This window comes from Austrofundulus limnaeus, unplaced genomic scaffold (genome assembly GCF_001266775.1).
Source record: "Austrofundulus limnaeus strain Quisiro unplaced genomic scaffold, Austrofundulus_limnaeus-1.0 Scaffold160, whole genome shotgun sequence".
Taxonomy (NCBI): domain Eukaryota; kingdom Metazoa; phylum Chordata; class Actinopteri; order Cyprinodontiformes; family Rivulidae; genus Austrofundulus; species Austrofundulus limnaeus.
This window is the reverse complement of record NW_013952562.1, coordinates 123,431-138,460: the sequence shown is the minus strand read 5'-3', so window position 1 is coordinate 138,460 and position 15,030 is coordinate 123,431. Positions and strand designations below refer to the sequence as shown.

Below are 15,030 nucleotides of genomic sequence, written 5' to 3'. Positions count from 1 at the left end.
ATTCACACACTTTGTGGTGAATGACAATATGCAAGATGAAATTTGGTGTTTAAAATTCAATTAAGCTGCTTATATCGGGGGTTTAGTGAAGACAAGTCATTTTGACCCAGAGGACACAGGGTGTATACAGAAAATGAGGACAACAGGAGGGCTAATTAATGAATAATTAAGCATTCATACTCTGTTTAATGTGAGGTAACGAAACAAAACAAAACTAAAAAGTAACTGACTTTTTACTCCCCCAAGTAGGTTATGTTTTTGATTTGTTTATCTGTCAGAATATGTCTGACAAAATTGCTCAAAACGTTGAGAATGGATTTTCATGAAAGAACAAATKATTAAATTTTGGTGGTGATCTGGCAGACTGCACCACTCAAATTATTTTATTACGTGATCCTACGTCGTGTAGTAAGTGACGTCACGCAGGAACACAAGCCAAGATGGCGACGTACGCCGAAACAGGAAAGAGGTTTCACTTCAAATAAAATTGATCCTGAGTGTAGCTTTTTTGGTCGGAGTGTCAGCTCGGTCAGGTGTCATTTTGGATTTCGTAAAGACGGGACGGAGCAGATACCGGTGAGGGTGGCTTTGTGTTTGACCAGTATTTTTTTTTTTTTAGTGAGGGGCGGTGGCAGCAGAGAGAAYGATACGTTTACAGCCAGGCCAAACAGGTGAAGCTAATAGTATTAGCATTGCCTGTGTAGCATTTCCTCAAGACTATTATTCACTTTAAATATGACATTCAGTGGATTATTTCAGTCTGCTTGTATCTCTTCTAAACGCCAGCTAAGCTAAAGTAAGCGAGGTTTTTATTCTCAAAACGTTTGCTAGCTGTCAGCACGTCACGCGAGCAGCATTTAGCTAATGCTAATAATCATTTAGCCGCATTTGTGGAACTTTACAGTAATTTACGAGCAACTTGTGAAACTCCTATGTAAACGAAAAGCACTGACTACTGTCATGACAGTGTGCTTTAGACAAATTTTAACTTTCTTAACCCTTGTTTTCTTATGTTATTCTTATCACTTAATGTGTCAGCATGATAACACTCGGTTAAAATAACAAGATTTATAACTTAATCTCCCAACAGCTATTATCTAAGAAATATTCCTAACTTTAAAGTCTTCACTCCTAAGAAATCTGACACCCAGATAGAGATCCCATCAGATCACAAGATGCCTCCTGTGCTGATCATGTGTGGTCCATGTCCAATGGATGACATTTAATCTAAGGGGCAAAACAAAAGCAAAACGACAGAAAAATGCCAAGAGAAAAGCAAAATGACTCTTTTGTTTGTAATCCTGAAATTTTCTCTACTGATATCTGAACAGCTTTGTTTAGATATTCATTCACTAGTTGCACGTTTTGATTTGATTATTCTTTCTCACAATCATTTCTATTAAAGCCATTGCACAAGGTTTAAATGTCAGACACACTACCATAATTATGTAGCTACTGTGACGAACAAGGAAACAAAGAAAATGACTTAGAACTGTGGCAAATTTGGTCTGTTTTCTTGCTTATACTTAATGGGATGTATACTTCTTGTTTTTTATTTATTTTTTTACAGAGGATAAATGGCTGCGAGGAAGTCTGGCACAGATGTGTACAACAATGGCAAGAGTTTACTTTTAATACTTTGTTGGTTGACTGTTAAACAACACWGATGCTTTGAGTTTAATATAGAAAATAAAGTTTGATCTATTGTCTGTTCTTTCATTTTATTTGTTCATTTTTTTTTCATTTACAGGACCCATCAGCTACCTTGATGATGTTCCCTTCAAGATAAATGATAAATTTCGCTGTCCAGCCAAAGTGGGGTTACCTGTTGGTTTCTGTATGCCCGATTGTAGCCTGCTTGCAGACACACAGGTTAGTCAGGAACAGACAATATGCAAATTTGTACAGGTGTTTTGTTGTGCAGTTATTCAAATGTCATCCCTTGTCACACGTTTAGCCTCAAACTATTGAGAAAGCAAAAATAATGGCTAAAGCAGCAATGTTGAGCATCGATGCTGTTGTGTTGCCATTCATTACAAATTCAGTTTGAAAAGCAGTTTTTATTGTTCTCCTTTAAAATCCCAAACTCACGCCCCACAAGGTTGTGGCATCTTTATCTCAGAAGTTGATAAGTGGATTGGGCTAATTATTTTCCACTGAAATTAGCTTTTGCTCATTTGATGTTGTTAGTTTTTAAAATGATATATTTTTTAAATAGTACATTCAAAAAAGCTAACAATCAGGACATATTTTTGTTAGTCATTAATACGAATGGAGTATACCTTCTTACCATATTCCTTTTTAATAGCGTGTCCAGGAAGTTGTAATATTGACACAAATTCAAAAGAAATTTTTCTCAGTCTTACAATACTAACCAATCATTGCAACTTGTCCATAAACTCGACAAATCACCTTTACCCCCTGCCCTTTTTTTACTTTCTTGAATCCAAGCCTGCTGAATGAAAACATGTCCTAAACCTGAACTACTAAATTTGCCATCGGATATTACATTTAACATTTGCATAAAATGCATGTGGAGGGAAGAAGGGGGCTGCCGGCAGGAAAAAGTAACTCTTTAAATTAGGGATGCACAATAATGCAAGTTAGATTCAAAGTACATTTGTTTTTTAATATATGATTTAAAACATTTTTCTACCTGAAACAGTGCGTCTGAGAGTGTGAAAGTATTACGACCACATCAAACATACAGGAAGACACACACAGAGGCAGCAGCTATTCAGCATGGTAAACCATGGCTAACAAGGAGATAAAATCCTCAGTCTTTAGTGAGGAGGAATGGCTGCTTGTCAAGCTCCATCGTTTCCATTGTTGAAGTGCTTGAGATCTGCGTCCTCTCTGGCTATTTCTTTGGATTTGTCAAAAGCCTCAGCAATGATTTAAGTCTCAGTTCTTGAACACTAGCTTGTTGTTAGCATTTTAGCAGAACGGACTCTGTGTTGCGTTCAGGAGGTAACGGACATTACATGTTCTCAAATTGAGAGTAGTTGTTCCGACTTTTTTATGTTTATCATTATAAAGTTTGTGTTTAACATACAGGGTTAATTGGTGAAATAATATTAAAAATTATTAAAACGACTGGTTTTTCAGCACGGAGGACCCTAATTATTTTTCTAGTGAGAAAGTTGTTTTTTCCGACACAACTTGAACGTTGCTGGGGTCATGCTGGACGGGAAGCGGCTTGACCAAAAAGATAAAAATAAACACGCATTCTCATCGCCGCGCTGGCAAACATCAACATGTATTATCAGTTCTGTTTGTTATGATGTTGGACCCATAAATATGACATCATAATTCCCTGATATTGGGCCGATAAGTATCGTGCACCCCTACTTTAAATCCAAAACAACCTGTCAGAGCGAGCTAAGTGTATTATGTCATTAACATGAATATGTAACAGATTTTAAAAAAAACCCACCAAAAGTCACCTGCAGAGCTTTGTSATCTTCAGCATATTCACTTTATTCATCCTTTATTCATTGCATTTGGATCTTGGCATCCCARCAGCTTTGCTATGTTTATATTAGACACATGATGAATTCTGTAAAATAATTTTGTCTTGGAATGTTAAAGACAAAAATCTGTAAAACACCACATCTTTGACTGCGACTATTTTAAAAAACTGCTGAAAAATCAGACATGTTAGGCCACAGCAATCAAAATCCTGCAAAATCCTTGAGGGACTAATATTGAAATAGCATCGGCAACCTCAAGCTATATTAATTAATTAATTGATTGTTGTTGTTTTTTTGTTTGTTTTTGTTTTAACTGTTTTGATCTGTAGTTTTAACATCATGTGATTTTTACCAGTAGTAAGAGAAGAGTTTTCTGTTCTTTCGTCCATCCTTCTCACTCTTCCTCCCACATTGTTTTGAACAGTATGACTTTTCATTGGAGAGGCGGCATGTACGCTGGGGTATAGAACTTGCTGAGGCCCAAGCAGCAGCCGCCAGAGCAAAGGAGGCAGCAGCCAAGCAGGAAGAAGAGAGCAGGGATTCTCAGGACATCGATGGTGGCAGTTGTAGTGGTGGGTTAAGCTCTCGGTCTGCTGCAGAGGACCAGGACCTGCCCCCACCAGCAATGAACCCTGTTCTGGCGGGGCTGAGCCACAATGCCATTCTCACTCCACTGCCTGCTCCTAGCCTTGGCCCTAGAAAAGCCCAGCCCAGCAGTCCACAGTCACACAACCTCAATCTAGCTGACTTTGAGCGGGAAGAAGACCCCTTTGACAAGCTGGAACTTAAAACTTTGGACGATAAGGAAGAGCTTAGAAACATCCTACAGAGCCAGCCTCAGCYGCCTCCGTCTGTATCCCCACCAGAGGTGTCTCAGCAGGGGTCCGCATCTCGTGGAAACAGCCCATCTCCAACCAGCACCAACACAAATGTGTCYGCCAAACCAGGCTTTGGCCACAAACCGAACGGCCTGGTAGCCTTGCTGGACATGGACAAAGTTGGACATCCTGGAAGAGTAGGGTTCGACACAGACGAYCGACCCTGCAACATCCGCTCTCTGACTTTTCCCAAGCTGTCTGATTCTGCTGACCCAGAGCCATTAAGATACAGCCCTCTCCCCACGTCCGCTCCAGCATCTCGACAGATTCTACCCAATGGGAGCTCGCCGACTCTACCAAAAACACAAGTTATTGTTGCTCCTGAGCCTGCCAGCAACAGCAAGAGTGCCACTTCCAAGCCGGTGAGTGTTAGAGAAAACACTACACAGCAAAAACGTCTGTGAATAAAAATAAAATCCTTACCACCTTGTGAGTATTTATTTACTTAAATATTTCCACCAGGCCAACCCTGGGTCAGGATCCTCTGGTCTGCCGTGTGGCGGAGCTCTTCTGAGCATGACACCCAGCGAACGTCAGTGTGTGGAAACGCTTGTGGGCATGGGCTACTCGTACGAAGAAGTCCTACGGGCCATGCAAAGACAAGGACAGAATGTGGAGCAGGTTGGGGTCCCGATCACACCAAAGCACAACAATCTGCATGACTAGCATATTTACATCATATTTGTAAATTTAGCACTCAATAAAATAAAGCKTTTTCTCTCTCTTTTGTCTCAGCAGTTGTAAGATAAATCAGGTTCTGTGCAAAAAATATAAAACGCCTAAAAACAAGTGTCCTGTCTRGGTGTGGGTTTGTTATGGTAAACTAAATATTAATTTGGTTGGGACAAACTGTATAAACCCAGTTTATTTTTGACAAACTACTTTATAAATGAAAGTTCTTTGATGGATAAACATTTACTTCCCCGTGCATGCCAAAATTTCATAGATATTGCTTGATCTGTTAGCACTCGTGATGGAGATGACTCAGCTACTACCACACCAAACYTTAGCTCAGTATCTTAAAAACTGCTGAGTCACAGCCATATGGGGGTTTGGTTAGGTTGATTAGCTCCGGGTTCAACCGTAACCCAGCTTTCATATCTGCAGACAACTTATCACTGTAAACAGTGAAAAACTGAGATATGCCGACACAGCAACTTTACAGAGCAATAAGACGACGTAATTCCAATTCCTGCAYATTGCACCTTTAGGAGAGCCTATGAACACTGCATGTTAAAAATAATCAAAGTTAATTCTTGGAAAAATTGTTAAAATGTCCTTGTTGTTTGTCCAAGGTGCTGGACTATCTGTTTGTCCATGGTCGTCTGTGTGAGCGAGGCTTTGATGCCAGTGCAGTGGAAGAATGTTTAGACATGTACCAGTGCTCAGAAGAAAAGGTTTGTACATGATCTACTCATCAAAAGTCGGTCCATGTCGTCTCAATGCATTTTATATAGTTTGCTGACGAACCGAAAAGATTACGCAGTGTGTTCACCAATTTTTGTAACGCCTGTGTTTTTTTTATCTTGTTTTTCCAGGCCTTGCAGTATCTGGAGCTCATGTCGCGATTTGGTGAAATGGGATTCGAGCGAGACGCCATCAAAGAGGTGCTGCTAGTGCACAACAATGACCAGGACAAGGCTCTGGAGGACCTGATGGCCCGCGCTGCTGCTAGCTGAGCCAAGCCGGTCGGCTAAGCGAGCTCCTCCCAGGGCATGCTTCCTGCTACCATCCTACTCCAGCCCCTTTCCCTCTGCCCACCTCATCTCACAATGCCCTGCCCTCTGCCTCGGCTGTGGACAGGACAGCTGGGAGACCTTTCTTTCTGTGCTAAAATGTTTCAGCACTTTTGAAAGTTTATGTGCCTAGATTGGACTGAGGTATTTGTAACCATATGTACAAAAAAATGTGGTTTTGGGTTTAGGTCACTGAACAGCACAAAGTAGGAGAGACTGGAAGATGTGGCTATTTTTTTTTTAATTTGTGCCACTCTATTGCTGCTTCTTCATGAGGGAAACTGCAGAATTGAACAGAGAGGAAGTGGTGGTTGGCTGGTATGAACTKCGAAGACTCCCAAACCACAAAGCTGCCATCTTCAGTTTCTGACTGCAGACCTAGTAAATGGCGTGGGCGTAGGGGGAGCCGAGTGGAGGCTCTCTTTCAAACTGAACCAATTTGTAGTAAAAGCGAAAATAAAAGGCACAGTTGCCGCAGAGTGCTGACTMTCAAGAAGTGCCCTCTGAGCTGTTGTGCCCAGGACCTATTTCTGTTCTACTTACATTTGTCTTATTTTTCTGTTCACCTTTTGTTTTTTKGGACACTTTTTGTTTCTGTTTAAAGGTTCTATTTCTTTGCTTTCTGTTTTAGGAATTGCATAATTGATCATTATTAGTCATGATAACTCAAAGMAGAGGAGTTCTCTTGGACGTGCACTGGAACAGCCAGCTACAGTCGGCAGAGATGGGCGTGGGGAAGGAGGGTGTTCCTCTGTGGAGATTTAAAAAAAAAATCTCACACGGTCACCGATGTACCACACGTTTCGTGATTCTCATTTTATTTAACATAGTTCACTGACACTTTGATTTAAGAGTTTGACACGATGATGTAAGATTTGTTAACTTACAAAATGTGATGCTATAAGTTGTGCAAGTTAGATTTCAGACTGGAGAAGAGTGGGAGGTTAAAACACAGAAGAAGGAAATAAAGTTAGGGTTGTTTGCGCAGCCACATCACAGTGCAATAGAAACATTTCATGAGGTATGACTGTTGACCGGCACTTTGAGCCTCAAAAAAGTATTGGAAGAAACAGAATTGTCTTTAAGCTTTGTTGGGATTGACAGAAACGTTTTTATTTTGGTGATTGTTTTTTTTAATCTTTCATTGTTACTGAAGTTCATACAAAATCTAATCAAACCCAGATAATTAACTTACTTTTGTGTTTTGATTTTACTTTTTGATGGGCATCCCTCTTTTCTAAATGGAAATATTTCAAACAAGAAAGTGACATTTTCCCTAGATTTTAATTGGATACAGTTGTGTCAACAGAAGTAATTTTTTWAAATAAATTATCTGATATTGGGTCTTCTGAGTTCAGGCTGTTGAAAACATGTCTTCTCAGTTGTACTAAAAGCAGGAATGACTGAAATCTCTAATTATTTGAGCTTTGTGATTTTTGACATCGCTTGTGAGGGGCATTCTAACAGCTTAAGGGCTCAAATTTAGCAAAAATGTGACTCTTAAAATGCTACTTAGCCTAAGACTGGACCAGTACTTTGTAAACCAATCACACATAAGAACTTTATCCAAACTACAACCTGTTTGAGATCCGACCAGTGAAACTCTTAATTGTGAAATGTAAAAAATAATCAAGTGTTTTTGACACCATGAATTTTCACTGAAGCTACAAAAATGAGACCTGCTTGTGGTAAATTATCTTCCCAGACCACACACACACACACACACACACACCGTGCAACATTTCCTGAATCTGTTCAACTTAAAATTTCCTGTAAAATGTTCCTTCCTGGTGCGGGTGATTAAACACGAATCAATACGGAAAGTTGGTAAAGTTTCTTCAACCAGCACTTTAGGTATGACGTGATTGAAAAGTGATTTTATTTTATTTGCCTTTCTATTTACTGTGATTAAAATCAAAAGGGTATACCAATGTCACAAAACACACAAGTGTTATTATTGTCTCCATACATAACCCTATATTTTTTACAGTTTTTACAATCATTACATATTAAAACATTCTCATCTTTTCAGTGGTTACAATACTGTCCCCCCTACCAATTAAAAGCTCAAAAAGTGTTATAAAATTAAACGTGCTGCATAAAGCTGGCAAGTACATAACCTTATATTTCTAATGCAGATGTATGATTCGTCTTGGATCAGTTAAGACTGGAACAATACAAATGAGTGTCCATCCAGGTATTTTCCTTGACATCTGGAAACATCCAGCTGTGAAGCTGAGTCAGTGGGAAAATAAAAACAATATGCAAGAGCAGGGGTACACGTGAAGCCGCATTGACTAGGAGATAAAGAAGGGTGAGGATATACGTACATAACAGGGAAGGCTCTACTGTGATTGATTGATTTATTTTTTTGGTCAAAATTTATGTAATTATGAATCTTTTATAAAAGCACCATTAAATGATCCACCCGCAAAACTGTTATTAAAGCTATGTTTGCCAATGTTTAATTATAGGAGTTGCAATGATCCTAAATACACTATTAAGCTTAATACGTCACATTATAAAAACACATATTGTAAACATACACCCATCAAAATGAATATAATTAATTATGTCACATATCAAGCAAAGATTAGGCAGCTGGATGGGCTGTCAGCTTCACTCAGCTAGTCTGGCTCATTCKAGGCCCAAGCTGGGGGCGTGAACGAGCACGCAGGACGTACTCGTTCCCATTCGACCTTCTTGTTTTTGTTGATGTTTAATTTGCGTGCGACTGCGCACTGCTGAGCACTTTTGGCCGTTACCGCGATCTAGCAAGGGGGAAAAAAACTAGCGTGAACCTCGCTCAGTTAGTGTGTTGAAACTGAATCGATTTTTCCCCTTTTTTTCGGCCTAACCTACGTAGTATTTAGCTGGCAAGCTAATTTAATCTTAACCTACAACTGACCAACCTCAGCCGAATGTGATCGCCCTTGCTCTKTCGGACACTGCCAGCGAGCGAGGGCCAAGGAACCGAAACAGCACATCTCCATTATATGATCCAGTGTTCAGCGTTAGCTTTACCCTCCATGTGGGTGAGGGAGCTGTGTGTGTCAGATTATGGCGAGAAAAACAGTTAGCAGGAAAAGGAAGGCAGCAGGAGAGCCGAAGGACCAACAACAGGTAGGCGGAAACCGGTTAGCATGCTAACTACTGTGCTAGCCAGAATTAGCTGATAAGCAGCGATAAGATCGGTTTTTCTTTTTACTGATTAAATGATGCCTTAAATGGGATCAACGTGGACCAAAACGCATTTGGGGCTTTCTTAAATAATGACACATAATGTTTATAGTTGAATATCATCACCTGCTTGTACTAGCCTGACGTTAGCCAGCGGCAGCTAACATCTGCTAAAGAAAAGCCACTCCGCCGTAAAATTAATCAGCCCAACAAGGCGATCAGTCTTTAACTCGGCTGGGAGCAACATTATCATTTGATGATTACTTGTCAGAACCGCACTAATCTCCATTTAAACTGAGTTTTTCTTTCAAATAAATGTCTGACAGCATTAGCTCAAACAGCTAGCTGAATGGCCAGGGATCAGATTTAACAGAGGACCACCTGTTCTGAGTGACGAATTAGACATTTTACAATGCAGTATTCTTTATTTTTAAAAGATTTGGCTAGTTTAAGACAAACTAGAACAGTTTCTCTTCCTCCAAGTACTCTCCTGCAACGCTTACATGTCTCCAACATACCTGATTTTGAATGAACAAATGACCTCAATCAACAGCTGCGTTAATACCAAGTGTGTCATGTTTAAAACATGCAGAGGATCAGGATGGGGGGGGGGGGGGGGGGGGGGTCTGACAGTAATTGGATGGGTGTACCATTATATTAGTGATAGTTGACCTACTTTTACTAAATTGCTTTCTGTTGATGTGAGTCACATCTGCACGTAACACAATAGTTGCTTTCAGGAGACAACAACAAAGAGAACCTGAAGATATCAGCACAAACTGAAGTGAGAGAAGAGTAAAACAAAAATAATAACATTTGGATGCTATTTTAATACAAATTACAGTGTTTGTATGCAAAATTGTCCAAATCAACAGCCATAGTGGAGATGTATGGTCCTTCACATGACTATTGTTAAAGCTTCAGTAGTGAATGGTTACACTTTTAAAATTTAATCTAATCAAAATGAACAATAATTCAATCAGCTGAGATTTATTTATGTTAAGATAGCTGTTTTACCAATCTATTTACTATTACACTGTGTGTAGTTGCAAGTTAAATGTTCTCCATACAGGTTGCAACTATTGCAAAAATATGTATTAAGATAAGGTCAAAATAAATGTATGTAATAATCCTAAGCAAATAAAGACAACTGAAATATATGGGCTATTACTTAAAAATTATTTTGTGGATGTGGTTTGTAAATAGATTTCAGGTTTGTTTTCCTAAGAAAGAAGAACCAGTTGTGTGTGAGTGAGGTATTTGTGCTCCTGTAGGTTTTAAAAGTTTTGTTGTTTATTCAGAAATGGTTCAGTTTAGTTAACTTGAACTAGTCTTTTACAGACCAAGTCAGTGACGTGTGAGCTTCAGTTGTTCTCTCCTTGTTCTCTGCGAAGGCTTTTTAATCKGTGTCATTGAAAAACGTATTTGTGCATCTCTGAGGCATAAATGTGCAATATCACAGATAAGTTGAAATGATAAAATACTGATAAGTTATTTTGGATTTTACAAAAACCATTTGTTTTCCCATAAATACTCTTCAAATGTTTGAACTTCTTCTCCTCTCCCTGCACAGCCGGGCTGGTGTCAGGCGCCACACAAGCGGAACCGTGTTTCCTGTTCATCGCGACATGCCCAGCAGTGGTGGTGCGATCGGCGCTCCGTTGTTTGTGCGCTCCGGGGCCGGGAGTTCAGACCTCAGCAGCAGCACGAGTTGCGGCTCCAGCGGAGCCTGCGTGGCTTCGCAGCGGGCAGGCTCCCCGGGATCCTCAAGGAGAGGGAGTTTTCTCTGGGACGACTCAACAAGGTGTTCGCGTCGCAGTGGCTCAACCACCGGCAGGTGGTGTGTGGGACGAAGTGCAACACGGTGAGATGCCCTGTCACTCACTGTCAGACCCTTGCATACATTTTGGGCGGTTGTGGATGAGTGCTTAGAGGAGTCGTCCTCCAATGAGATAGTTGGGGGTTCGATTTCGCTGCTATTTATTCACGTCCAAGTGTCCCTGGGCAAGACACTGAACTCCCACTGTCTCTGATGTGTCCTGTCAGTGTGTGGGTGTGGTTTAAGCACTGATTAGTCTCCATAGAATGATTTATCTAGATAAGCTTTCTATAGGGACATAGTGTTGTGCTGTGTGAATGGGTAAATATTACTGGACAATTATTCAATATGAATATATATCACGATTGAAAGCGTGTCAATACCAGTGATAGGACTTTAAAAAAATTCAATCAGTGCTTAGCGCTACTACTCTATTTACGTTATGCTAACAACAAGCTACCTACACACAGTGGATAGCTGAGCCAAAATGAGCTCAACMGCTTTGGATGAACAAGTGTTCACGTTGGAAAAAGCAGTAGAAGAAATAGTTTAGATTGAAGAAATATCTCTGATTTACATTCTGACTTGGATAAATGATGCCAGATTTACCATCAAGTTGTGTGGAAGCTCCATTTAAAAATAATCAGTTACTGAGAATCTGAAACACATATTTCAGATATCAACAATTAAATTATGACTAGCTATAAAGTAACTTTGAGATATATTGGTTTTTGTTCTGACTAGTTATCATTTTAATTAAAGATATCTTAAATAACACGAGGTTTGTAGGTACAGTAAATAATGGTGTTCTTGGTAGTTTTACTTACATTTTATTCATATCGATGTCCAAATTGTATCGTATCAACCAAAATTAGGAGTTATATATCATTATATAAATTTTAGCCATATCGTCCAGCCCTATGGGTAAATGATATGGTCAGATGACATATTGCAGTGTAAAGTGCTTTGAGTATCCTGGTTGGATAGAAAGGCACTATATAAATACAATCAATTTACCATTTACTTCTGGCTTCTGGTGTAATTCAGAGGACAATAACGAAATTAGACCAATGCTCAGTTCTAATTTATTATTATTTTTTTCCAGATCTGATTTTTTTGTGTTATATTTGCCCCGCAGTGCCGGTCTGGGGATTTTAACTGGACCTCCTGACCACAGGCTCACCTTCTCTAACCTCTGAGCCACCCCCATTATGTACCACATATGAAAAAACACCTGGGTTGGGTTAAAAAAAATCTGATTTTTATCACGTTAAGACTTAAAAAAAAATTCAATGTGTCACACTGCCACTTTTACCTGCAGTGTGAACTTGGCCCAACTAAATTTATGTCTCTGAAGATTTTTTAGACAGGTTGTTTTTCTTACACACCAAAAAAGTCTTGAATTTATGTTTTTTTTAAATCATTACGAGAAGATATTTTGTCATCACTGCTGATAAAAGAAGGCCTGCAGTTCTCATAAGACTGTGGCTGTGTGTCCTGGGGGACTTGACATTAAGCAGGAAACAGTCCAGTATGTCACATTGCTAAATCTGAGGCTAAATGAGTGCACATCAGTTCTCTGAAGGTCTCGTGTAAAGATAAGTTCACACATGCAGACATTGTTTTATTCTGCAGAATATAGTCCTCTTTTTGCATTTTGTCAGCTCAATAGCCTCACCTGTCAATTCTTTTATTTTCTTCTGTTTATACTTTATTGCTTCTGATGTTCCTTTGACCCATTTTTTTTGTCTCTAATCCGCTCCGTCTTCTCCTGTTACTTGCAGCTTTTTGTCGTTGATGTCCTAACAGGACACATAACACGCATTCCAATGTTAAAGGACAGGGAGTGTAGTGACGGGGGCTCCGCAGTGGTGGCGGGACGACATTACCACCCAACAGGAAGCTCTCAAGCCCGGCTGGACCAACAGGGCTGTGGCATCCACGCTATCGAACTCAATCCCTCTAAGACGCTGCTCGCCACCGGAGGAGATAACCCCAATAGCTTGGCCATCTACCAACTGCCTACACTGGACCCCGTTTGTGTTGGAGATGTATGTTTCTTTTGAATAATAATCATTCTGTTTTTATTCTTTTAAACTCAAAAAACCCTTTAGACTTTGCAGACATATTGATTTTGTCAGAGTGAACAAGGCCCATGGGATAAATTACATTATCAATGGACAAATTTTATGTAGCTTTCTAGTAACACTTGACCAAAAATTAACCAGCATGTAGAAGAAATATCAAATCGCCTAAATTTTCTCCTCATCCCCACAAAATGATGTAACAACTTGCTCAAAGGATAAATAAATGTGTTTAACTGTAATACAGCAGAAACAGTAGTTAGCGTCTGTACGTACACCGCTTTGTGACGAGTTTTGTAACACGAACAAAGCTTTGTTTCTCGCTCTGTGCGCTGTAATCCAGGTTGCTGTTCTCTTTGTTGTGACTGCAGGTCAGGTACAAGTGTGTGTGTGTGTTGGTACTGTTTGACCAAAGTCTGTTTGCTGCGTCCAGATTTTTCTACCAGTTTTCTGTTTTTAAGTGGAGTCGACCTGTCAAAGTAAAAGCTATAACATGCGTCCATTTAATACGATTTATGGTTTAGTCCCTACAACACATTGATTTGATTTGCCTCCTACAATGAAAGACCTGCGATGTGGATCAGTTTTGTAGAAACTAAAGCTGATTTAACTGTCAGTGTTTTATTTTGATCATAAATTGGCTCGTTTCATAAACGTCTGATATTGCTATTGGTTAATAAAAAAAACTTAAGTGAGTCAGAATCAAATCAAAATTTGAGAAAAGCCTCAGCTTCTTTTGGTCCTAAAGATTGATTGCAAAATAATCTTGTGTATAAATATATGAATGCTTTTATTGTGGGTTTAAATATTCTAATGTGTACTTTAACAGATTACTAGGCTCAGGTTGAAGTTCTTGGGATTTTGAGTCAGAAACGAGTGCTTTTTATTTTTGCTGACACAGCTCAAACACTGCTTGGTGTTAGCCATTCAGCATTTCTACCTGCTGCACACAAGGCTGCATGATTTCTTTCTTTTTTTTTTTCCTCAGGATGGTCACAATGACTGGATTTTCTCCATCGCATGGATCAGTGACAATATGGCTGTTTCCGGTAAGTTTCTATTAGCTGTGTGAACACGTGAGAGCACACATTGTTCTACAGAGCCTGATTAATATTTAATACTATCATATACACAGGATCATTAATAGTCTATTCGGATGTGCATTTACATTTCAGGGTCCAGAGATGGCTCCATGGGTCTGTGGGAGATTACAGAGGAAGTGTTGAGTCAGGCTGAGAGGAGTCAGAATGAAGAGCCGGTCCCTTCCTACGCTCACATCTCCCACCGAACCCTCAAGGACATCCCTAAGGAGTACACCAACCCCTACAACTGTAAAGTCCGAGCTCTGGCCTTCAATAACAGCCATAAAGTAAGAGTTTAAATTGTTCAGTGTCAGTTTTTACGTTAACATCACACAAAATTACCATTGTTTTTTTGAAGAAACTATTTAGTTTCAATTCCTCCTTTCATGACTGAGTTTGTGCAGTTAAAATTAACAGTTTAAGWTTTAACCTTGAACTAAAATCGGAACTTTTTGTTTTTGTGAATAAACTCAGCAGTTTAATTAACTGAGTTTTATAATCGATCTGAATTTAGTGGATGTTTACAGGAACAGCAGAAACTAAAGCAGAGAGTTGTCCTGTCATTTTTGGATTTGTCTTTCTCTGTTCCCTTGATTTCAGTCTTGACTTCCTGTGTTGTTGTTGTTGTTGTTTATTTCTTTTCAGGAACTGGGTGCTGTGTCCTTGGATGGCTATTTTCACCTCTGGAAAGCAGAGAATAACTTGTGCAAGGTACAGGATGAAGTCATTTTATCTAGTTTGAAACTTTAAAATGTATTTTTGGTGCATATTTAATAAT

At 39.5% G+C, this 15,030-nt stretch overlaps 2 protein-coding genes across 2 annotated transcripts; both read left to right on the top strand.

Annotated features, from left to right (window-relative positions):
* Positions 1-417: 417 nt before the first annotated feature.
* ubap1 (ubiquitin associated protein 1) lies at positions 418-8,028 on the top strand. Its single transcript, XM_014017046.1, has 7 exons — positions 418-576; positions 1,571-1,617; positions 1,751-1,872; positions 3,898-4,713; positions 4,814-4,972; positions 5,647-5,748; positions 5,890-8,028. Exons 2-7 carry the CDS (start codon positions 1,578-1,580, stop codon positions 6,028-6,030), a joined length of 1,380 nt encoding a protein of 459 aa, XP_013872500.1. The 5' UTR covers positions 418-576; positions 1,571-1,577; the 3' UTR covers positions 6,031-8,028.
* An 800-nt stretch (positions 8,029-8,828) lies between these two features.
* On the top strand, positions 8,829-14,963 carry dcaf12 (DDB1 and CUL4 associated factor 12; the record flags this gene model as incomplete). Its single annotated transcript, XM_014017045.1, is given in 6 exon segments — positions 8,829-9,210; positions 10,841-11,131; positions 12,871-13,137; positions 14,159-14,219; positions 14,346-14,539; positions 14,898-14,963. Coding segments are annotated over 6 exon segments (942 nt in total), but the record flags the coding sequence as incomplete, so codon positions are not given.
* Positions 14,964-15,030: the final 67 nt, after the last annotated feature.